We start from the raw sequence: 24,344 nt of genomic DNA on the forward strand, positions 1-24,344 counted from the left end.
GCACTTCTTTCTCATTCAGTATAACGTTTTGTGGGGGTTGTTTATTGTATGCTACTTCTTGTGAATGCCGAAGGCAAATTTTTTGCCACAACTTGCTGCGCGAAAGTATCCACGACGTTTCCGGTGGCTCGTGAGTAAAAGCACACCTCATTAATGGAACAGCAACGATTTAACGGGATGATGATGATCGTTTGTCCCATTTGTTTTTCCATTCGCCATTTGTTTGACCGATATTTGTTGTATTATTTACTTAGGTTATCATGATTGCAAGAAGTTTTGTTCTGTTTTTGTTTTGTTTTCTGTCTATTTCCGATCATAATAATAATCCTGGCACTACACGCCCCTGTGACGTGGTTCAAACGAAGTAACAAACGAGAAGTAAAACATGACGAGTACTAGCAAGCTTGCGAGTGCCGCTTACATATCACGTCAGCCATCTTTCTGTCCTTTAGTCCGGCCCTCGATTTCTGCACCGGAAACAGCTTAGCAAGCAACCAAATAAAATTGTTTAGCAGTGAGTGACATATAAACTCACAATACCGAACATGGAAACAGAGTTGGGAATTATGTTTTTGTATGGGAGAAAAAAAATTCTTCTTGCACTTCCAGCATGCGTTTCTATAGGCTATCATCGGATCCCGCTCGGCTTAAATAAATCCTTTACTTCTGCTGTCTGTTGCGGATCGAACACATACACACACACACACACGCACATGCACATCATTCATCCAAATCTCGCTTTCCCTAAACGCGTCGCCTTGTCCTTTTTTTATATACTTATAAGAACGGATCCGATACAAGTGTTTGTTTGTTTGCTTCGTTTGTTTTTGGATATTGGTTTGTTAGTTTTCTTTTTATAATTTCTCAAACACCACGCACACAGATACATACAGAGAGGAACAGTTTTTTTTTTTTTTGGTTTGCTTTTGAGGGGTTAAGGAGAGTTAGATATTTTGGTGAACTCCATTTCACATACTTGATGTTTGTTTTTTTTTTTTTGTTTCGTTACGTTTAAATATATGTTGTTGTTTTTTTTTGTTTGTTTTCCTTTGGTTTCGCACTCTTCTTCTTTTTTGTTTGTTTGTTTTAATGTTTGCATCACGTTTTTCGGTTGTATTGTCATATCTCTGTAGCTTTTTTACATCCTTTTTTGCTTTCTGCTTTTCCCCCTTAAAACCATATCTACGAAGCGCGCACCTTTCTTTTACATTCGAGAGTATGTGTTTTGCTTTCCGTTGCCCTTTGTTCGTTCGAGTCCGTGTGTTGGCATCGATGGCGAGGATTCGCTGATGGCCAGCCTCTCTAGGATGATGGTGTTGCTGCTGATGCTGTATTCTGCACAGCTACCATGGAGGATGCGCCATTATTGTTGCTGGATGATTATTACCCTTATCCACCTTCACCTTCAAACGCCAAAGACATTCTCACCATCCTAACCATGTTCTGATAATAATTATAGCGCATCGTATTTTTTGTTTTAGCCTTTGCGCATTCATAAAGTGCAAATATACTGGTCTAGTAATAGAATCAACGCAAATGCATAACATCGAAAACTCTGATTTATCTCATCTTCATATACTACCATTTATGGTATGGAATACTGACTCTGCTTTTTGCTGCTGATGCTGCTGCTGCTGCTGCTGCTGCTGTAGATATTATTCTGTAACATTTTGTTCTGTGGGTCGTGTCTTGAATTGGTTTGTTCAAAGCGCTGCACTTTGTAGCTTCCAAGGGGAGTATTGGACGCTTTCCTACCGTAACTTGTCGCGTTGCGCCCTACGGTTTATTGTTTGAGGACATTGCTTGAAGTAGATTACAACGCATAAAATATTTAACGCAAAACATACAACGATCCTTTCGGGCATCTCTTCGTTGTGGAGTGTGATTCAATAGGCGCAAGCGTACCCGGATAATAACGCAAAACCCAACAACAACTAGCACAGAATAACAGTGATAACAGACAAGACCGACAGCACCGATGGGTGAGTTTTGTTTTTGATAGTGATATTATTGCTATATGCAGTGAGGCATAAGCGTGTTGAGGAATGGGAGTATGCTTTACATGGAAAAATGGAAGATCAACTTTAACATCCATATACATATTTTCTTATTGCTACAGAATTTTTCTTTGTTTTTTTTTGTTTTTCGTGTTCCCGCCAACACTTTCCGACACTAATTAGTTCGTTTTCAAACGTAACACACGCACGCACGCACGCACTTTAAGATTGAAGTACTGATTTAATCAAGAGTAACAGGTAATGAGAACGGGACGAGAGTCAAAAACATTGAAACAAGTGCCTACGGATAGGGAATTCAACAGTGCAATGTGGGAATGTGTAATGTCTTTTCGGTGGGTCATGAGATAAAGAATTATACGAAAAGAAACCCCTTTCAGACGAACGGAACTAAATAAATGTTTCACGATCGATTTTTGACAATCCGTTTAAAGTAGATCCATAAATGATAAGCCTTTAAAACCACAGCCCTTTCACGAAGCAAACTAATTTTGTTTTTGGAATTATTGATGACAACATGACAATTTTCATTAAACCAACGCATGATAATTGCAACATTTAAATTGTAGCTCATTCCATCCATTAACAACAAACTAAAAATATGATAACATCATCATATCTGTCCCGTATGGTATGATTTCAGCTATTTTAGCGTACTCTAATTGTCATGATAACACATACAGACACTAATCGGCCTTCAGTATAAGCAGGGTTGCCATGTTTTTAGTCCTCAAAATATACCAGATTTTCACAGCTTCACAGCAGCTAAAGTATACTTTGAATTTTCCATTCTTATGTGTGTTGCAACGTTGGGATATGGTTGAATAACTTATCCTCTTTTAAGTCCAATAACGCCTTGTTCGTTGTTAAACTTGTTCCTCATCAAACAGTTTTGGCAATCCACCACGAACTCTTCTGTATCTTTGGGGAATCGGCATCGAATACTATAAATACAAAGTACCCACATTTTGATGAATCTGTATTTTCTCCAATTAAATGAAGAAATTTTAGCTTTGAGTATGGTACTTTGAGCCCAACATGCAACAGAACTTTGTCTGAAGCTTCTTAAACAGTCCAACGATCAACAGGCAACCAGAGTAAATTTGTCTCGAAGCTGTTCAAAGAACTCCCAACTTTTGTCTGAGCTTTCTTAAGACACCTCAGTCACTTCGACTCAGGTTTTCAAGCAACAAAGACGACCATAAACCTGTGACTAGGAATGATATGATTCCTCAAAAATTGAAAGATTTGGTTCCTTGATTTGGTTTTGAGTCTTGGGGAAGTGCTGGACTCTTCAAGCCATCCATTTCCTTCCCGTGAATCACTTTACATTACAACTAAATTGGTATACAATCACAAGAACGCTGTCTGGACCGCCAAAAACAGACTTGTATACCATGCAATTTGAATAAATTCAATCTGAAGCTGGCAGAGAACCAAAAAGCTTTTTTTTCTGGATCTGCCGGTTCTTAAACAACAAAGATGCTCTACTAGTATACCAGACCCAAAAGAATTCATGAGGGAACAGATTTTGAAAATCTGGTATAGCACCGGACCTGATGGCAACCCTCACTTAAACCCTTTTCGTCCTGCCGAAATTCACGATTACGTTACGAAGATGCACGAAGAAGGACATTTTCACATTTAGACAGAAAGGGACACTTATTAAGTACTGAGTGTGTTGTGTAAATGCGCCTTTTTCTTTGTTTTCCAGATTTGAAAGTTTTTTTTTCCTAAACGCATGAATGCAATGCAATCTAATGGGTTTCTGATGCGTCAAAATTAAGTACGGGTTTACTCATCGTGTAACATGATTAAAAATAGCACGCAAAATGTGGGACCGAATGTGATGTGTCTTTTGCCTGCTTCGGCACAGTTCCTTTGCTCCTCACACATAAAGATTTCCCTAAGCACTGAGAAACAACAACAATAAATACTCTTTTTTTCTTGCGATACAAGTTACTCTTTTCTCTATCGTCGTTTTTCCGTCTTCATCTGATTTGCTCTATAATGCTTTTTTGTTGTAATGTTTCACCTTTAAACAGATTATCATAGCTAGATAACTAACGTAAGTGTACAGGTCGATGTTGGTAAATTTATTTATACTGGCGCGTCTCTTTGTTGTAAAGGAGAATCGAGTCTCGGATTTCTGCTGGAACGTATGTAGTGCCGTTCCTGCATTTATGTGCTAATTGTCTTCGTCGAGAAATTGTTACTAATTGATTCCGATATAATATAATATGTGTGTGTATGTTTTTGTGTTTTTTTTTCTGTTTGTGGAAGGTTACCTGGTACGAACCCACAAGAATTATTCTGCTCAAACTGACTGACTGACTGACTGACTACCTCGTGTATAATTAGCTGAAACGTGAATGTATTTAGTTTTCACTTTCCTCGTTTGCTTTTCTTTTTAATCGTGATGTTTTGTAAGTTAGTGTGTCTTTTTTATGTTTGTGTGTGTGTGTGTGTGGGAAAAGTTTTCCCTGCGGTCAACAAAATATTTCCACGTTGTTGCTGTTAGTGTTTGGGTTCAGGTTTTTGCTTTAATTTCAATACATTTGACCACATTCGATATCGATATACATTTCAGTGGCGTGTATAATTTGTTATATTATATATTAACATTTTATCCGCACACGCCTCCTCCAGAGTTCATTAGTCCTTTTGGTTGCATATGTTTCTTGTTTTTGTTTTGTTTTTGTTCTTCGGTTGTTGTGGTTTTGTATTATTTATTTTTTTTAAATAGGTTCGCATTACAGATATACTTCCGTTCGGTTCGGTTTAGGCGCGAAAACATAGATACTGTAAGTTGTTCTGTTCGAATTGAGAAGAAGAAGTTCAGTATTATGCGGTACCGTTGTATGTCTTTCTTTTACTTTTGCTGTTTTCCCGTCCTTGCTTTTTTATACCTTTTGCTTGCGTGTTTGTTAAACTTTTCCGCCATTAGTCTTTTTCTTTTTAATATCATACAACGTGTAGTGTTCTGTAACGTGTAATAAGAGAGATGCTTTTTTTTCGTATTTAGATACTTCTCCATCATTTACAATAAGAGTAAGTGCGATTACGGTAGCTTTACTTTTGTATCGTACTCTATACTTCTTTAGGCTGTTTGGTGGTCCGATGGATTTGTACGCATGTTGGCCAGCACAAGGACGCAAGTAAAGAAGACAAACAAACAATTATAAGAAAAGAAACGGGAAAGCAAGAAGAAAAAGAAGAAGGTATGTTAGTAATATTCACAGTTATTAAATGACGTCTTTTTTTGTTTTGTTTAGTTTAGTTGAGACGCCGAAAAGCATCCAAATATATCGGGCCGCGGGGACATGTACAAGAATTTTGTTGAAGGAAAAGGGAATAAGAGCGTATACGTATAATTGATCTTAAATTGTGAACGCAAATTATTGACAAAATCAATGGTGTGCGCTAGTTGCACTACCGTAACAGTACAAGTAACAGATTGGCATTTTAATAAATTAACAAAAAGGATAGATGGTAACGTAGTAAATCATGCCTAATGCAAAATACACAAAACGACAAACAACTAAATGAGAAAACATTTAAAGCAGTTGCGTTTGAAGTTGAACATGAACAAACTAAAGGTGGAAATAAAACATAGTCAGCGTGAACGGCAGAAACCAATGAAAATCGTCTACTTCCACTAGGTTGTTGATATGCAAGAGATTATCACTATGACCCGTTAAGAGTTTAAGTTAAAATAAAACTCGTTTTCCCAACGCATCGAGTGGAACAACAAAAGTTTGCCAAATCTTAACCCAAAACCCACGCAAACAGCCTAAGTAATTGAAAGGGTGCTCCAAGACACGTTTAAGACCGGACCGAAATAACAGTTCCGAAAGTAATTCAGAAGCAATTACAAGGCTGCCATGTTGGTTATACATTCTACACCAGTTTTTTCGAAACTAAAAACAATGCTCAACTGATTCTGTTCTTGTTCTTAGAAATTATCCTCTCTTTTTGATAAGTTATATTTACTTTGGATTTAAATTTAGCATCGTGGACCAAGATGAAAAGTGTGGAGTACATTTGCCGGAAAACAAAATGTCTGGTAAAGCTTTTTTTGAGTGGAATAACTTCTTAGATCGCATTAAAAAGACTATCGTAGACTTCATAACCTTATAGATTTATATATAATTTATATCATATTGAAGCAACGAAAATAATTGCGTTCCCCAAACACATTCCCCCGTGGGACAGAACTATAGTAATCTGTAGTACAGTCTTTATAAAACCACTTTATTTTCTGGCAAGCTGAACCAGTTCATTCCAAAGCTTATCCTCTTCTTGGCTTAACGACCTCTAAGGTCACGCCGGCCATCGAAATGGCTTACTAGACTTGCCGATACCACGTAGTTCGATGGTCAATCCTCACTACGGGGGGACGGTCCGGATGGGATTCTAAAGCTTATGTATAAACTTAAAACATATTATTCTAAACTTAAGATTTTTAGTCAACGAAGACAATATAAATTGTGTAAATTATGGGCAAGCTATATAAAAAATTTCAAATTTTTTGAAAATAAACCTATTCCAATAATATCCCAGGCCTCACGTAAAAAATATACGAATTTTGTGGAACCTGGTATAGAATTATACTATGTGGCAACCCTGTTGAAATGTATGAAAACATTTGAACATGATAATATTTCATGATCGTAATAGTATTTTACATTGAGTCGCTCAAACGTGTCCACATATGCAATCAATAAAGATCCTTCTACATAGTATATAGGAATTGGTAAAATTTTAACCTTAATTTTGCCTACAACAAACTAACTAGCAGCGTCATTTTCGTATTGAATCTGTTTATAATATTTGTTATGATAATTTCGTTTACTACTTTATAACCACATGAACGTTTGGCAATTAAGTATGAATAATTAATCTAAAATCATCGCAAACAAATCAAGAACATAAGTGTATAAAACTTGCTTGTCTATTGTTTTGAATCCAAGTAAGAAACATTAATTTATTCTTTCTAGCTAGTATGCACAAAAGTCACAGCATAACATAAAATGCATACTTGCAGAATGGATAACTACTTAATACTGAAGTTATAACGCAACAAGAAAGCGATAAAAATTGTAATATAATTTAAAAAAGGGAAAAAAACAGACATGCAGCATGTATGTATTTGAAACAAAAAGCGTCGAATGATCAAACACGTGCTGAATCGTGTTTCATTTATATGAAAAGGAGTATTTGTAAAGAATAGGAAAAAACAGAATTGTAAATGAAAAACCACCAACTTTACGTTACCAATATTTGTCTCTTCCTTTTATTCGCCGCTAAATTTCTCTGGAAGAATGGCAGCGGTTTTCATAAAATGTTTATCAATGTTCGTCTTATGTTTGCATGGGAAGGGATGTTTTTCACCGACACAAAAAGGTACAAATATACATACTACATGTATGTTATCACTTCTTGTATATGCATGTTTGTAAGTAAAGACGTAACTTCAGTTACAAGTTTATCGTTGATAACCCCTACAAGCTTTGGCATTGATAATGTTAGTAAAAAAATCGTTTGACCTAAAAGCAAAACACACATACGAGGCACAAAGAAGTAAATCCTGCTGACAAATGCATTACAGAGAGAAAACTACAGAATATCGTTAAAGGCAAATGAAGTTGAAATTAAAATAAATACTACTCATTGCATGTTATTGATAAGTGGAAACATATCAGCACAGATTACACACATCGGAACATTATTTCAAGCACGCTTCAAGCAGTCAGCGTCAGCGTAGAGAGCTAGTCTAAAGCAATACCAAAAACAGGTGATTTGTATCAATTTGTATTATAAAATCACACTTCTTGCATACGCACGCAAACATTGACGAGGAGGACAACAGGCAAATCTTCACATTCGCACACAACAACACATCGGTTTTTCTAAGCCGCAGGGGCGAGTGCGATATGGACGTAGAAGCATCAGCATCTCAATAAGCCTGGGTGTGAGCCGTGCGGACGGAACGCGCTCTAAAAACCAGACCAACAGGTGAGATAGTGTGTAGAGTGTAGACATACAAGCACGACTAGGCACACATTAATACATATTTTTCTTGAATTGGGGTGCGCCACACACAGAGGGAAGACCGATTTGTGCTGACTGTATAAATTCCATGTTAGATTCGCTTCTTTCGCTTTCTCTGATGGAATGGGATTTTGAGATGACAATATATAAGATTTCAATCCACATAAAGGAACATTTCCTCCATTATAGGGAATGTAAAGAAAGAGTTTAAATCAATTTTAAAAAATATTGCGAGATTTCCTTGTGAAAGAAAATATTCCCCAAGGAGTTGCAACGATCCGCATGCTGGGTAAAATGTTTTCCTATATGGGTAGAAATGTTGAGTAAGCTTTCGAGATTTTTCTATTTTAATCTAAATCTGTTTTTTTGAAAAATTTTGCAAAGTTTTATAGCGTTTAATACATTAAATTTTTTTATAATCATTTTAAATGCATTCTTTTCATTCACAATAACAAATGTGATAAGTAAATACTTTACATTTTGAAGAAAATTAATTAATTAATATTAAAATTAATAGAGACATTTTCCTAAACAATCATGTAGGCAGCCCCAAATAAGACTTGTGCTATGTTGCACTAACGATGGCATCACGTTTGCTTTTCTACCGTTACACATTACACACAAATTATCAAAGGAAAAACGTTTTCTTTTTTAAGAATAATCAGATGAAGAGACACACACACAGAGAGAGCGAAGAAAGACACATCAAGATACGCAATAATGTGAAAGATAGAGGGAAAGATCGAGAAATTAAAGGAAAACAAACCACTATCGGCCTACCGTTTAGTGCGAATAGATTAGTTCTGACCCACCAGATACCTCTGATATCTGGATGCGGTTTCTGGCTTTGTGAAGCAATACATGATGAAGAATTTCTTATGGAAAGCGTATGTTACAACAATTCCGTAACACGGGCCCGTTTTTCAAACGTTCATCTGAAATGGGCAGAGAATGGGGAATAGCCGCATAGTGTTAGATTAAAGTATGTCTCCGGTGCATTAGGACCTTAAACTGTATCAAACATGATCAAGAGGATGATTTTGAAATGATAATGGCGATGTGTATGCGTCAAGTTCCTTGTTTGTTTTTCTTTTTTACACTCGTTTCCTTTTTTAAAACAGTAAAATCCGCGTATTAGTAGTTTGTAGCGTAACTTGAAGCGATTTACATTACATATCACTCTCACACACACACGCACTTATCTCTCAGCTAAAGGGATTATGCTAATAATGAGAAACCAACCTACCGGTGGTTATGCGGCTGTTTGCTTGCTTATCTGCAAAAAGGGGTAAAAGATATTGTACGGTTTACATATTATCGGCCGAACTTTGCATGACTAGTATTCGTACTGCTTTCTATCATTCTCTACAAGCCATTCTCTATCTAGTATCAGTACTGTTGGTGCATAGGTTTCACAATTTACCACGAGCGTTCGCGAGCATCCATGTCCATGTTCATGCAGTCAAAACTGATAAGCATTGCAATTTTAAACTCAAGCAACTCAAGCAACCTTTAGGAGTGTTTCTGTAGTTTTCTCTCGTAATGCATGGAGTGCGCACATCGTTTATGTCCCATTATCTCCCCCGAACCTGTTATAAGAATTTATTGCAAAGATAAATGGTACAACACGCTTTAACGATATCATAAAAGCATGAACACCATTAAACACATCCATCGAATTCAGAACATTAAAATCCATCCTCGGGTAAGGTTATATTTAGGATGACGGATTTGTTACGTTGATGTTCAGCATCCCACTCGACACACATACATAAGCTATCGTCGTCACCATTTCTTTGTCATTCCTTACCGCTTTTCTCAGTTTCAAGCCCAATCGATTCGTTCGCCTGCTGGGCAAGACTATCGATTCCGAGCTTTTTCATGCCCGCTTTCACCTCCTCCAGATCTTGTTCGTTTGTGTGAAAACTGTCGGAAATAAACTCACTGTGGGTGTGTTTACTGGTACCACTACCGACAGCAGATTGCAAATCACTGCCACCGCTACGACTAACGCTGTCTTTTGTCGTTTGTGTTTTTTCTCCGATGTTTGGTGTGATTGGGGAATGCATCGGCTCATCATCGGGGCTTGTTGCGGACGAGCTTGCGTCGCCGCCCTGATTAGGCATTGACCCAACGGATGACGTTCGTTCGGTATCTTTTGAGTAATGTTGGTGGTAAAATTAAAATTATAATTATAACAAAAGCAATAAAAACATATAACCTGCATATATAAATTAAAAAGGAAATCATATATGACCTAAAAGTGTTAAATAGTTAATCTTACAGCTCGTCAAAATTGGTTCCTGAGAGCTTTTCGATAAAATTTCAAATTTTGCATAAACGGGTGCACGGTTTCACGAAAAGAACATCCATAAAAAAGTGAAAGCAACTGTTCTATTCTATTCTATAGAGATTTTCTATACCATCTCAACTTGGATGGATTATCATATCACGTGAAGCTACACGATATTTGCACAAATAAAATAGAACTACAAAGATCGGAAGGTAACGTAAATGTAAAACAAATATTTAGTAAGCTCAACAGAAACATGTTTCGAAATGTGTTGTAACATGCATATTTAAGCAAAACGTACTGCTAATATGATGTGGGGCTCATAAATTAACGGAAATGTTAGGGTGGATCGGAGGGAGGGAATAAATCATTTGCTCTGGGACGCATTTCTTCAGACAAAAGGACACACACGGACAATATATAGAAAGAAAAGATTTAGTGTACATTACCCTCTGTATCTTCACTAGCGCCTCGTTTAACGAACTCGTTATTATCGCCCAATGTACCCAAGTCGGCCGCTTGACATATCAGGGATACGCGATAGAAATAGTTGCGCCAGAAGCTTTCTTCCGTGATACTGCAGGAAATAAGGAAACAAATTGTTAATACAATTCGTCATCGTTTCCACGAGTAAGAGCAAAACCAAGGACTTACATTTTGGGAACCAGTTCGAACCGCATCTTTTCCAGCTCCTTATCATCGTTCATGATAGCCAATGCAACTGGGTATGACGAATCGTAGTCAAAATCGAATTCAACACCAGCCGGCGGTGCTCGGACGAAATTTCGGCGATCCTGAAAATGGTCGGTTTGATTTATTTTGTTTGCCATGTAGAATCGCTTCTACTGTGCCAAATTAAACGCCACGAAACTTACAGCAGACAAACTGAGAATTTCCTCCTTGATCTTTGCCTCGTTAGCGTGACCTGTCCACGGACACACACCGGCAGCTCCGCCGCCTTGTTGATTTTTGATGAATGCTTCCTGTTCCTTGCTAAATTCACCCAGAATGCTCTGTTTGAAGGATATAAGAAACGTATCGTTTATCAAATAAATTGCACATTAAGTTGGAAAAGCTCACTACTATACTTACGTTATCTTTTAGATGTTTGATCTTATCACCTGCTTTATTGAACGAAGAGTACAGGAATGAGCCAATCGATTTAGCACCAGCAGTAACTTTATGTGTGACTAAACAAACATGAAAAGAAAAGAAAATATGAATTCGATTTTTAACTACAACATACCTCCAATCTTAATTTACCTTGTCCGATCTGTCCAGCATTTTCCTCAGTTGGTGTTCCAGGACCGGTAGCGGGACGTGAATCAGCTCCTCCAGTGGCACTGCATGGTGGGGTAAATAAAACAAACAGAAAAAAAAAACACACGCACATATTTAGCAAGGCACACACGAGCGAGTGGAACAAAAATTTCTTAATCGATTAATAAAACAGCGAAAAATACATACAAAAGCAAAACGGTGTTACTTTAAGACAAAACAAAAGAAAAAAGGATAAAAGCAAAAAAATATATCAAATGCATTCAAAGAGCATCAAACATTCGGTAACACAAGTAGAAAATTGAAAAACCAAAACACGCAAAAAATTAACGCAGCTTTTGATATTGAAGAAGTAGATAGTGTAAGTTGTGTAATTGGAGAATAAAGTCTTTGAAGTTTCGAATCTATTTTTTTTTTTCGTTATGTGTAGATAAAAAGGAGAAAGTGGAAAGAGACATTTGCAAAAGTTAAACAAAAACAGTTAAAGAAGAGAAGAAAATGGGAAAAAACGGTAAAAATGCGAAAGTTTTTTGTTGAGAGAGGAAAACTTTTTTTTATTCAAAAGACAAAAATAAAACAACAGCTAAAGATAGGAAAAAGTTGCATCGTTTGCTCCAAAACAAAAGTGATAGATTAAACGTTAAACGGCATTGAAGTGAGAATAGTACTGTGTAAGTGTACGGATATAGAGTATAACCGGGAACGGTGTTGGGCTACAATAATGAGTACGAGAGAAAGAGTACAGTACAGTTTAAGTGTAACAAGAACAGTATAAAAATTGCAAATACAAAAACAAATTTATTGATTTGCAACTGTGTAAACTCAATTGATCGTTACCGATTACAATGCAATCTCTAAACTATTGTTAAACACAATATGTTATGCTATCAGAGTAATAGATGGGAAAAAATTGCCAGTGTCTAAATGGGTCTACTGAAGGTTGAACCAACTTCATAATCGTACAGACTTAAAATAACGAATATAACAATTAAAATTTAACCACATTGCAACGGTTTAGTAAATTATCTAAAGAAAGCTATTCAACGACTTTCGCACGTCGGATGCGAGTAATCGAAACACTTATAATGAAAAGCTTTTTTTGGGTAGAAAATGTTCTGGAAATTACTTAAGTTGATACGTTATACAGTTGAACTTCTTTTTTTTTTATAAAGAGATATAAATATAGATTTGTTCATCTTGCTTGAAATTGTATCATTTTGCACTTTCTTTGAGCCTATCTTCATGAACGAAAAACAAGAAAATATGTAAAATATGGATAAACGTTCTTGGAATGATTATACTATGATTGGTGATGTGATAATGGCATTATTTTGATGTTTTACTACCACTATTAAAGTTCATAATTTGACTTAATAGATTAAATTATAAACACGTATTCTGTCCTTGCTCATACGCGGCTCCGCAGTGTGTGTGGATGGGATTTGTTACGCGATTCTGCAACATGCGCAGCGCATCGACCGCATCGGACAGACTCAAACCATCCAGTGTATCGGTTTATGAAGATGGAAAAGCATCTAGCTTTTAAAAGCAGCAGACCAGCATTTGTTTGATTGATTACTAAAAAAAATTTCAACATTAGTTGTATTTAAATTTTCTTAGCAATAGGACAATTTGATGCTGCCTTTGTGAAAGCATTTGTCTAATTTTGTATTAAAATAATACTTAGCATCGTGTAGCAATTGCATATTGTTTAAGTCATGGGATAAGACTTAAATATATTTATTCCTGTGATTCTTAAATTTTTTTATTATTCGTTTTTGCCCTACTATAGCCACGAACGAACACTTCTCGTGACGTATGTTTATGCATGTCAAGTTTTGTTGTTTCATAACACACAGAAAGGCGACTGAACTGTACGCTAATGGTGCTCGAACACTTTTGAAACAAGATGGAACCTAATCCGTAGCCTAAGTGCCACCGTCACGCACAACCGCTGCTGGGATGAACGTTTTTCAGGTTAACCGGCTTGCCAACTAGTGCAAGAAAGTAAGAGATTAAGAAAGGAGTAAATAAAATAATGAAGACAAGAGAAAAAAAATTGCACAATCCAGGTTGCAAAAAGTACAATCCAATCGTTGTGGTGTAAACCCAACACATAAACTAGGAAGAAGATAATAATTAAACTCACTTCCAGGCCACTGTTTTCACACGACAATGGCCACACAAAAAAAAGTAAAGAAAATGTCAATGGAAACCACGCTAAGAAAAGCACGTTGATTAATACACAATGGAAGATGAAGGAAAAAAGAATTTGAATAAAATAGAGAGAGCGAGAACACGAGAGAGAGAAAGAAATAAAAAAAGCCATCAAGATTGAAACTGAACAGCGGAATAAGAGCATGAAAGTGCAGTAAAGAAGCCACAATAAACTCTACCTTTCCTGCGGTCTGCTGGCGTTCGTTAGTATGGGTAAGAAAATGAGAGTCGAGAATGTAGAGAACGTCACAACAAGGAAGAAGGATGTAGTAAGTTTATGCGTTTCAATTGAAAGTAGAAAGTTCATACAATATTCACGTCCGGGTAAGGTGCATTGCATGTTTTGCAGTAATTATTTATGATACTCTGTGTCTTGCATATGCATATATATTGTTGTTCTATATTGCCAAATCTGACAAACTTTAAGGTAAATCAATTTGATATAAGTTGGAAAAGCAAGTCATTTTAATCGGTTAATGTATGCATAACAAAACTTAACTGATTTTAAAATTATTGCATGCGAAGGCCCTGTGTCTTCTTTTTGATGTGATTCCTCCAACTATCGATTGTTTTTTGTATCATGTCTTATGAGTTTTTTTAAATAAAAAATTACAGCGTTTGAGGTTATTCGATCTGTACCAAGTATAGGCAAAGGCCTATACTTGGTACAGATCGGCAAACCAAGTACAGATCGGCAGACCAAGTATAGGCAAATGCCTATACTTGGTACAGAAGCAAGTATATAGCTATAGGCAAAAAAGTGGACAGACATCAAGCGAAGATTTGTGTTGTCCTATGACTATGAGTTTTGTCCTTAAGTGAAGAACTTCAAAATCGTGAGGCATACTCTGACAACCAATAACAAATGCATCGAGTCTTACAATACCTCAATGTTAGACAGAAAAAATCTTACAGAGTGTAGAATTCGTCTACTAAAAAATTTTGTAGGAACCTTTCATTGCAAAAGGAACTTACAAGGAAACTAAGGCTTTATCGTTAGGAGGTTTTATCTTTGTGAATCTTGAAATCCTGCTGGCTTTTAGGATTATTGCTGGCTAATATGAAGCAGTTAATGTGGTAATCGTTTGGAATAAATGACTGATGAAATAGTGTTTTTGACAATACTCTATTAAAGAACCTTATCCAATCACTCGAAGATCAAAGTTCAGTTCTACGATCCTAGAGATTCCAAAACGAATCCCAGTTTTCTGGATGAAGTAGCGACTTATGTCTTAGGCTCAGAAATATTCATAATTCTACCATTGGTTTTTAAAACAAGCAGCAGGTGACTGTCGTCAGGTCGCATAGATTTCGAGTAAAATTGAATTCATATCGTCTGTTTGATATTTTTGCACTTCAATTACGTGACGAATTCACAAGTATAGATACATCTATTCAATAAAAGAACTAATAACCTACATAGGACATTCGCGTCATTCACCAAAGGTCATTACAACACCATAGTTTCATCCACCGCCATCACAAAGGCACGCCCTAAAACACGCAAATTTGTGCCACTTTTCCCTTTTATCCCTTTTCTTAATCCTAATTCTCACTCAAAGCAAATACGTCAAGCTGAACAACGAGGGGCATACGTTTGAGAAATTGAGAAAAAGGGAGGACAAATTTAATCCTTGCGACAAAGGAAAGAGCAGCAAACAAAAAATGGTTATAGCCGATGAGTTGCCATCTTTCGGCACTGAAAAAAGAACACAAGCCGACGAAGCTGAACAAAGAAATGAAAGGGAACCTGTAGCTGCTAAAGCATGTCACGATCCATCAATCCGGCAGCCGTGTTGTGAGCGGAAAACGGACTACAAGGTCAAGCAGAAGTTTCGATCCTGTTCAATCCTTGACGTTTTTCGAGTGTCTCTTCTATAGAAAGCTTTCTTTTTTTACTGTTGTATAAAAGCATAAAGAAAGTGGGAACATGAAAAGAAAAAAATTAATGGGCGATGAAAGTAATGCCTCGGCAGCAATACGATTTGATCAAAGATTTCAAGGGAGGATTCAGTTTTGGAATCATTATATTTCTGGTGTATGTGGCGGAAGTATACAATTTTATGGTCGTTTAGGTGACGACATAATATATACTACAAGCATAATGCATTTCACTTGCTTATGTTCTGTCTAAGTTACTAAAGCACTTCCATGCGAAGCAGATCCTGTTTGCTAGCTAATCTTGTTAAAAGCTTCCCTAACCGAGATTTGTTCTCAAGACATAAACAAAAAAAAACATGACACACACGCCATTTTCATAAATCATCAAAACAAAGCATTTCCACACTAACGCAATACAGGAAAATGGTGAACAAAACACCAAAAATGGTAACCATCATCGTCATCATCTCATCTAAAATACATTATGGGACGATCATTAAAAGCGAACCGTACCAAAACGTGTGAAAATTATTGCCAGGATTTAGCAAATAAAAGTTCATCTTTTTACGAGCAATAATTGCCAGCGTTGAACCTATATAACTAGGACACCGCACACTTCCAAGACTCCAGAGAAAATGCATGACTTCAAAAATGTATCCCCCATTCACCCTTCCTTGGCTTCTATCCACCGTATCCTGAGGGTGGCAACTGTCACATTCCGATGATGGATAGTGTGCTGAACACCATGAACTTGAGTGGAACGTGTATAAGTGTACCTCGGTGTCTAGTTGCACTGTACATGTACACAAACACATACACCCATGGGTTAGTGGTTCCAGTTCGCCGGGTTTAAGGTTACGATTGTACGTTAGCCGTGGTAGAACGGATATTAATGCAGCGGTGGAAATTTTATATATTTCTTCATCTTCTGTTCGCCCACCACACGGTAAGGTTAACATGGTTCATTTTGTTAGTGTACTTTTAACACCCCATCCATTGTTGTGAGCTGGTTCAGCTGGTTGGTGCTATTGTTGTTTTTATTGTAGTAGTTGGTAGTACTGTTGATGTAGTTGTTGTTTGCTGGGTGGAGTTTTATTATACCTCCGCCATTTGCTTTGCTTGCTGGGTGAATTTATGAATGGGTTATGATGTGTTGAATACCGGTTGAAAAATGAACTAAAGAATAGTGAAGAAAGAAAAAACAATGTTGCGATACGCAAAGTAAAGGAACACGTCAAACGGATGGGAAGAAACTTGACAAATAATAGTTTAAGAAATAGGTGTCCCACAGTGTTAACGACAACTGGGCGCCTCCATCGTCGTGTTGTGAACCAATTTTTCATACTGTCACAACGGACAAACGCAAACAAAATCCACACGTAATTCAGCAAATGCTTAGCGCGAGGAACAGACGAAAGCATGCACAAGTCCGCCGTTCGGCCGACGAAACACGTTTCGTTTGTTCGTCTTCTTTTCTGCGAGTCTCGCGAATACACATGTTGGGTGTGTTGTGAGAGGGTGAGGTGAATGATTATGTTTTTTGTTTTATGCGAGTGCGTTAATTTTGAAAAACCAATAACGTTAATGAACGGTATAATGAATTATTGTACACACTAAACAAATATTGCTTAAAACTAGAGTTCAAATGGGCCATACACAAATGAAGAAATTTTCATGAGATATCTATACAAAGAGAAAAGTATATCGTTTGCTTTTTCTGTTTTGCCTTTTTTCTATACATGTTTTGTAGCTGAGATGGTTTAGGTAGTTGAGTTTTGAAGTTTGATTTTTGTTGGTATATTTGGTATTGTTATTGAACTTTTTTTTATTTCATTCTGTTATTTTCGGTTTGTTCTTGTCTAGGATTTTGGAATTTGTTTTATGCTACAAATGGCATTGCAACAAAATGAAATGCTACTGAGCTTGGAGAAAACTACGACACAGAAAGGTGTTTGCTGAGTACGTAATTCATGAGTGGCTCGGTGTTATAATGGGTAAGAGCTAGTTTGAGCAAACAAAGAGGAGTGCTGATCGAGAGAATAAGTATTACGAGCTTGTTGGATGTTGGTCGATTTGAGCTAAAATGATGAGCTAAGTTGCGGTCTGGCTAGTGGTTAGTTCGTTCTTAACAAATAACAACTTTACGTGAAACTGTGTTGCGCCATGATTAAGACGATTAATACGGCAAACATATGGGAGCAAATGAATGGCCGCTAGCGGCATGGAAAACAAGGTGAGCGAGTGAGCGAGGAGTGGTTATTCGTGATTGATCATTGCATTGCGAATGTACGAAAAAAAAGAACAGTATGTGGTGAAAAGGTGTTTGGAACTGCAGACGACCAAAAACAACCTCCCAATAACTAAATTGTCTAGAGCAACGAGTTACACTTACGCTGCGTTTAGCATAAATATGCACAAACAAAACTAAATCAAAAGCGCTTACATACTAACAATCGATCACTGGCTATCGATACAGAGAGAGAGGGTGTGTGTGTGTTTATGTGTAAAAAGTTGATAGTGAGAAAAAAATAGCTGGGAAGAAGTGTTACTAGATACACATTCGGGAGAAGAACAAATAAATAGAAACGCTAACAAAAGTGAGGACATAACAAGACATTTCTTTACAAAAAAAAAAAAAAAACATGCACGTGTGCACGACAAAGGTAGGTAACTATTATTACTGTACAGTCTCTTCACGTTACGTTCAATATTGTCTTCAAGTTGCACAGATTTACACTGTCTTGAAAACAGAAAAGGTCAGTATCTTTGATTCAACACCATGTACAAGTAGTACAAGGATGGTAAATATAAATTAGTTCACTATTTAGCAAAGATTTCCAGGGTGGGACACTGGCTGCCACCCTATCAAATAAGCAATCTGTCCTAGACAGTAAACGACAGGCTCAACAACGAGCCGACCAGGATTTGATTAGTGTTTTAATGCTTCGCCCCGGCAGGGAACAAAACAGTAAACAGACGCCTATCTGCTTGCCCTCCGATCCTCACTGTCCGCGCTCGATTAGACCAGCAACAGTAGCTGGGTGAGGCACAAACAACCATCGTGCCCTACTACCGGATACATACCAGCAACGATAATCGGCTGGAAAAAGCGGCCTTCGGTAAGATGTAAAGACAGATTCACCGCTGACGGTCGCCCAGTAAAACACTCCAAACGGATGTCACCGGATGTGTTCAGTGAGCGCCGGAAACGCAAAACCACCACCCGCTGCTGCAGGTCGTGGTGACTACGTGACAAACTGGTTTCTCCCTCGGGACGTCAACGTTTGCCGTTGACCGTTGTCAACAGACTGTACAGATAATTGGGTTCTGTGTTTTTTTTTTTGCTCCTTCCTATTCCTGCTGCATTACATCGATGTGTCCTCTTTTTCCTTAACTCTTCAACCAGTCCTAGGACCACCACATGGTAACATGTTACTCTTCATCGTAAAAAAAAAGAAGTCGTTGTCGCCTATGAATGGGGAGATCGCCGTATGGCATGGGGAGATCGGCGATTAGAGAAAGACGAGCTCTGGAAATCATGCTGAATGATTTCATTAACATTTTATTATACACCACCGACACTAGGTCTGGTACTGGCGGTGATATCCGTTTCCGCAGTACAGTTCGGTGTTGCTCAAGCTGTGGCACCCCGTTAGTCCTGTCCCGAAGCAAGCCCAACGGCTAATTTCTAATGATTTCCAGATTAATGTGCTACATGTTCACACGTTGGATTTGATCAAATTATCGATTGCAGATACGACGTAACAGGCTGAGATGCTGTCAGCTGTAGCGCTAAATGGTGAATCCTTACGCAATGCAAGTTGTGGTAAGTTTCCGATCCAATCTGGATAAGGACGATCCCTTGACTAGGTACTGGGACTAGGCTTGTTCATTATTTTATCGATTTATCGTTAACTGTTCTATGAGGATCTAGTGAGAAATCTAGGATGTTTCTAGGACTAATATGGAATAAAAAGTGTAGATAGGAAAGACTCATAAAAGTAAAACTTAACGGCTACATGCAACGCTTAATCGAATTCCGTGTAATAAAGACCCACATTACGAATTCATACAGTTGAAAACATCTAGACTCATGTTGAGACTTTAAATGGTGGAACTAAGTTATTAATTAGTGACAATAGGAATACTCAGAAAATTCTAATTTGCTTTATGAAAAAGGAACTTTAAATAAAGTTAATTAAGTTCCATTTTAGTAAGTCGTTAAGCTTCAATTATTAAATTTAGCAACATCTACGCACTTGCTAGAAAGAAGACAAGCCCACTTAAATAAATATAAAGAATTGACTTCCTATTTGTAAACATTAGAAGGAGTATAGGAAGAACACAAAAACAAACTAAATTAAAGAAGGAAAGAACATGCTCGAAATGAACTGCGCTAAGATACAACGCTTTAAGATTTTCTTTAAGTGTGTCCAGAGTGTGTCACTAAAAAAACACCACGATACGATAATATCAGTGCTCTCTAAGAACCGATCGGCAACATAACCACTCTGTCCATTATTATGTGTGTGCTCTCTCTCTAGTTTTGATTTTTTGCTTCTTTTCCTTTGCGTCAGTGACACTATCCAACTCTCGTTCCTTTTCTCTCGCCCTTCTATTAACATTCGCGTACTGCGGGATTCAAATTTCAATCAATTATGTATAGGCCCATTTACCTAATATACCTTGACCGGTCCTCCTCATCGGCAGCATCCGTCGAGCCGGCAATACCTTGACTAGCCTTCTCGGGCGACGTGACCAGACCCTCGTTCGTGATGCCACCATTTTCGTCTGTCGCGTTCGCCTTTCGCAGGCCCGGAATCGACGGCATCGAAGGCATCGCTGGCATGGCGGGCATCGAAACCGTCGGAATGGCTGGCATCGAGGGGATCGAGGCGTTGCCAAGCCATCCGGTTACTTTCGACGATACGCCCGAAAATACACCACCTTTGGTTGGGCTGTGGGGAAGAAATGGAATAGAATAGTAGTAGCATGAGTCCGATGCGTTGTGTAATTTTTGATACCCATAAAAATGTCAACCCTTGGCTGAATCTTAATAAAACTAAACAATCTCCCCTTCCAAGAATTGTGCCCGAGAGAGAGATATGTTTTACGTGGAGAGCATTAGTGGAGGATGAAGAAGCAATACTAAAAATAATAAAAAAAAAAACTGATTCGTCTGAATGGAACACTGCCAGCCCAAACAACACTCCCCTAGCGTATTGTCGTGCTTTTAAGCTTCGGGTTGGTAAACAGCAGCGTTGCAAATAAAAATGGATGGAATAAAGATGCTCTGTACTCGATCAAAAATGCTTTTAAAAGATTGAACAAATATTTATTCACATCAGCACACCACCATCTTATCGCCCGGAAGCTATTTGCAAAGGGCCAAATGGTGAATAAATAAAATAGCAGTGCAACAAAAGTTTAATACTGGAGATAAGTAAATCACGATGACGTCAGCTTGTTAATAAAACTCTGTAAATTTGTATCGGAAACATATTAATCATATTATTAGCAAAACGTCCGGGACGTCCTAGCCGAATGAAAAAATATCCATAGTACCATGTCCAACATCGCATTGAGTCACAAAAATCCAACACATTTTCCATTCATGGGAAGAAACAATGACAATATAAAAACAAAAGAGGATCCTTTGTGCCATAATCTTTGTATACCGTTTAGAGGAGGATAAATAAAGATTGATAGTTTTGCGATTGAGATAACATCGCTAACTATTTGGGCTTTATTTATTGACTTTTTACCCGAAATTTAATTTATGGTACCTGCTCCTTATCGATCGGATGTAAACTAACTCGTTCCACAGGTCGGTACGAAAGCTCATGTATCATTTTTATTGATTTTAAAAGCAGACTCCCTTGAGACTTTTATTGACTAGTGAGCCCAATTTACATCGTGTTAAAGCGACCGTTGATAGTCCATATGTATAATACTCACGGATACATGCAAAGCTCTTGTAGTTGCGTTACTTACCAACTGTTCTTGTATTTGCTCTTCTCTTCGCGACAATATCCACATTCCGAACACGTATTACCATGTGTGTCTTCGAATGTATGCCACCAAATCAATGATCGACCGAAATCAAATATGTGCCTTCCCCCTTAAAAACGTTCAGCACGACGGAACTGATCACAGGGATATCGAACCGATATACTGTTAAATGATTCAAGCAGCTTAGCGGAAAACGGAATGTTGAATCTTTGCTCACAGTCTCACACCGCCCCTACCACACTAAGTCTGCTGACGTGCAAAATATTCCGGATCGAAAATTCCATTTACTCACGCGGACGTGATCATAATCGAAATTGTGTCTGTGTTTCGAGCACTGGCGCCACCCATACGTGTGGCGGAATGGAATGAAACGGTACGCATTGGAAATTGGAAAATCGACAGCACATTAATCGATTCATGATTGATATGCAAGAAGCACACACCATTGTGAGAGGATAATGGCGAACAGTAGTTGGGTTTAGGATTATTGATTTATTATCAATTAAACGATAAATAACAGCCGTAAGTAGCTGTTTTTTTTTTTGCACATGAAATATTGATTGCAATGGGAAGTAATATGTGTTGTTAACTAGCAAGCAAATAAATAATGAATATATCTACATAATTCCTGAAGGATTCAAAGTTACATCTCATTGTCTGCAGCTAACATGCAACCAGGCGTCTCCATCAAAGGTTATATTATAAAATACCAGGCGCCTCCATCGAATTCTGAGAATTGTTTGTAAACCTTAGATTTCAAAGAGACAAAAGTTTGGAGTAGCAATTTATGTATAGAGCTATATGCATTTTATGTATTAATCTCCACGAAACATCAAACAAAAATTGAAATAAAAAATGTCTTCCCCACACGAAGTGGTTTGTGGAACAAGTAGTAGAACAATTTTATCGATGAAGGATTATGAAAACATCGTGTGAAAACGACCTGCCAAACTCTTTGCTAGCGAGAGGAAAAACAAAAACACATCATTTCATTCCTCCACCACTAGTATTTCGATGCCACTTCTAAATTATATATTTTTTTTTTTACTTGCTAACCGTACTGAAACCACACATGCACACATGCTCTCATCAGAAGGATCATCATCTTCTCGAATGAGTGAAGCTTACTCTGCTTTTGGCAGCTGCCAGTTACGTAACGCTAGAGCAGAACGATGTCACCATGCCCAGATCAGGCTGGTACACTGGGCTGCTGCTACCAGTGCTGTTGTGTACCGTGAAAAGCGAATGTCCTTTTTATTGTCGCCCATTTTAGGGGGTACTGTTTGAAATATAGCCTACAAACGGAAATGAAACAGCTAATAATACCACACACACACAGCACGAACCGGGCACTGTGACCCAATGCCCATAAGCAGCACCGGGAAAACATTTTCTCTTTTTCGTATTCGTACGTAACAAATACCCAAGTGCCGATGGCAACAATAACGTTGGAAAACAGAGAAGTAAAAAAAAAAACAACAAGCTAGCAGATTATCCTCAATATGAGATAAAGTGAAGCCATCTGTCCTGCACGGGATTAGCTGACACGGTTGGAGAACTCACTGTTGATCGGGTGAGTTTTTTTTTTTATTATTTCGTCCCACTTTATAGGGTTCAAATATTTGTTTTTTTTTATTTGAGTATTGCAAACGGGATGTTGGATGTAATATATGTGTGTTTAGAAAAATTTAAAGAATGTAAAATTTGTTCAATAAAATCATTTTTCAAAAAAAAATTTCTTAAAAGCGATATTTTAGAAGATGGCTGAAGGAAGAGGAAGCGACTATACATATCGTAGGATTTGTACTACATTAACGATTGCTGAAAAATATTGAATTTTAGGCATCTCGTATTTCATACGGCTTGATCAGCATCAAATCCAGTTCGGAGCGATCCCGCTAGACAAGGATTGAAAAACTTGGTCTAGATAGGGTAAGTTTAGTATGATCTACTGCTCTTTTTTCTTTCAAACTAGAATATGATTTGTAACCGGTGTAGTCTTCTTGGTCTTAACAAGAATTATCATTGGGTTGGTTAAAAATTTAATCTACTGTTATTTTTGACATTTCAAAATAAATACTAAGTATTTAAAAAAAAATAAAGTAAGTAAGCAAGTAAATTCTAATAATATATCATTATTTTATCCTTGTAAAGGATTGAAGTTTCCAATCGAAAAACTTCGTGAATCTTATGTTAAAAAATCTTATGTATGGAAAAGTTTAAGAATCGTAATCCAAACGAGTTTTTTCATTCATATAAGATTTTCAGGACGTATTGCTAGTACAAACTTTGTATAGCATAAAACCTACATAAAAAATATTCCAAAACCAATAACATGTTGAATTACATTTGCATGAACAATATTATATTTTAAATTCTCGGGTAAGATTCCCATCAAGATAAACGGATGTTCTGCCATATATCAGCTTTGAAATCTGAACTAAATCAAATACATTTTTTTTTCCTAAACACATCAACGTGTCGCACTGTTCATCTAAGAACAATCTATAATTTAATAAATCAACATACGATGGGTGGGTGCACAATTTCTTTAAAAAAAAAAAATGTGGATTTGGTTTCAGTGCACTCTCGGC

At 37.3% G+C, this 24,344-nt stretch overlaps 3 protein-coding genes across 8 annotated transcripts in view; 1 reads left to right on the top strand and 2 right to left on the bottom strand.

The window, feature by feature from the left end:
• LOC126557078 (proline-, glutamic acid- and leucine-rich protein 1-like) overlaps positions 1-24,344 on the bottom strand; it is a 265,735-nt gene that overhangs the window by 226,669 nt on the left and 14,722 nt on the right. The gene's annotated exons all lie outside the window — the stretch shown is intronic.
• Positions 1-24,344, top strand: part of LOC126558208 (O-glucosyltransferase rumi homolog) — a 170,424-nt gene that overhangs the window by 40,848 nt on the left and 105,232 nt on the right. The gene's annotated exons all lie outside the window — the stretch shown is intronic.
• LOC126557724 (synapse-associated protein of 47 kDa) overlaps positions 1-24,344 on the bottom strand; it is a 30,955-nt gene that overhangs the window by 2,149 nt on the left and 4,462 nt on the right. For 3 of the 6 annotated variants that reach the window (XM_050213598.1, XM_050213596.1, XM_050213597.1), the window contains exons 3-9: positions 20,415-20,696; positions 11,626-11,705; positions 11,455-11,552; positions 11,238-11,375; positions 11,017-11,156; positions 10,812-10,939; positions 9,880-10,224 (exon numbers count right to left, since the gene is read on the bottom strand). In XM_050213598.1, the coding sequence (XP_050069555.1) occupies positions 9,880-10,224; positions 10,812-10,939; positions 11,017-11,156; positions 11,238-11,375; positions 11,455-11,552; positions 11,626-11,705; positions 20,415-20,696 (1,211 nt within the window). Of the gene's footprint in view, positions 1-9,879; positions 10,225-10,811; positions 10,940-11,016; positions 11,157-11,237; positions 11,376-11,454; positions 11,553-11,625; positions 11,706-14,036; positions 14,052-20,414; positions 20,697-24,344 lie in introns of all 6 variants that reach the window. The other 3 variants (XM_050213595.1, XM_050213599.1, XM_050213600.1) reach the window with 3 other exon arrangements.

Source organism: Anopheles maculipalpis, chromosome 2RL, assembly GCF_943734695.1.
Source record: "Anopheles maculipalpis chromosome 2RL, idAnoMacuDA_375_x, whole genome shotgun sequence".
Taxonomy (NCBI): Eukaryota; Metazoa; Arthropoda; class Insecta; order Diptera; family Culicidae; genus Anopheles; species Anopheles maculipalpis.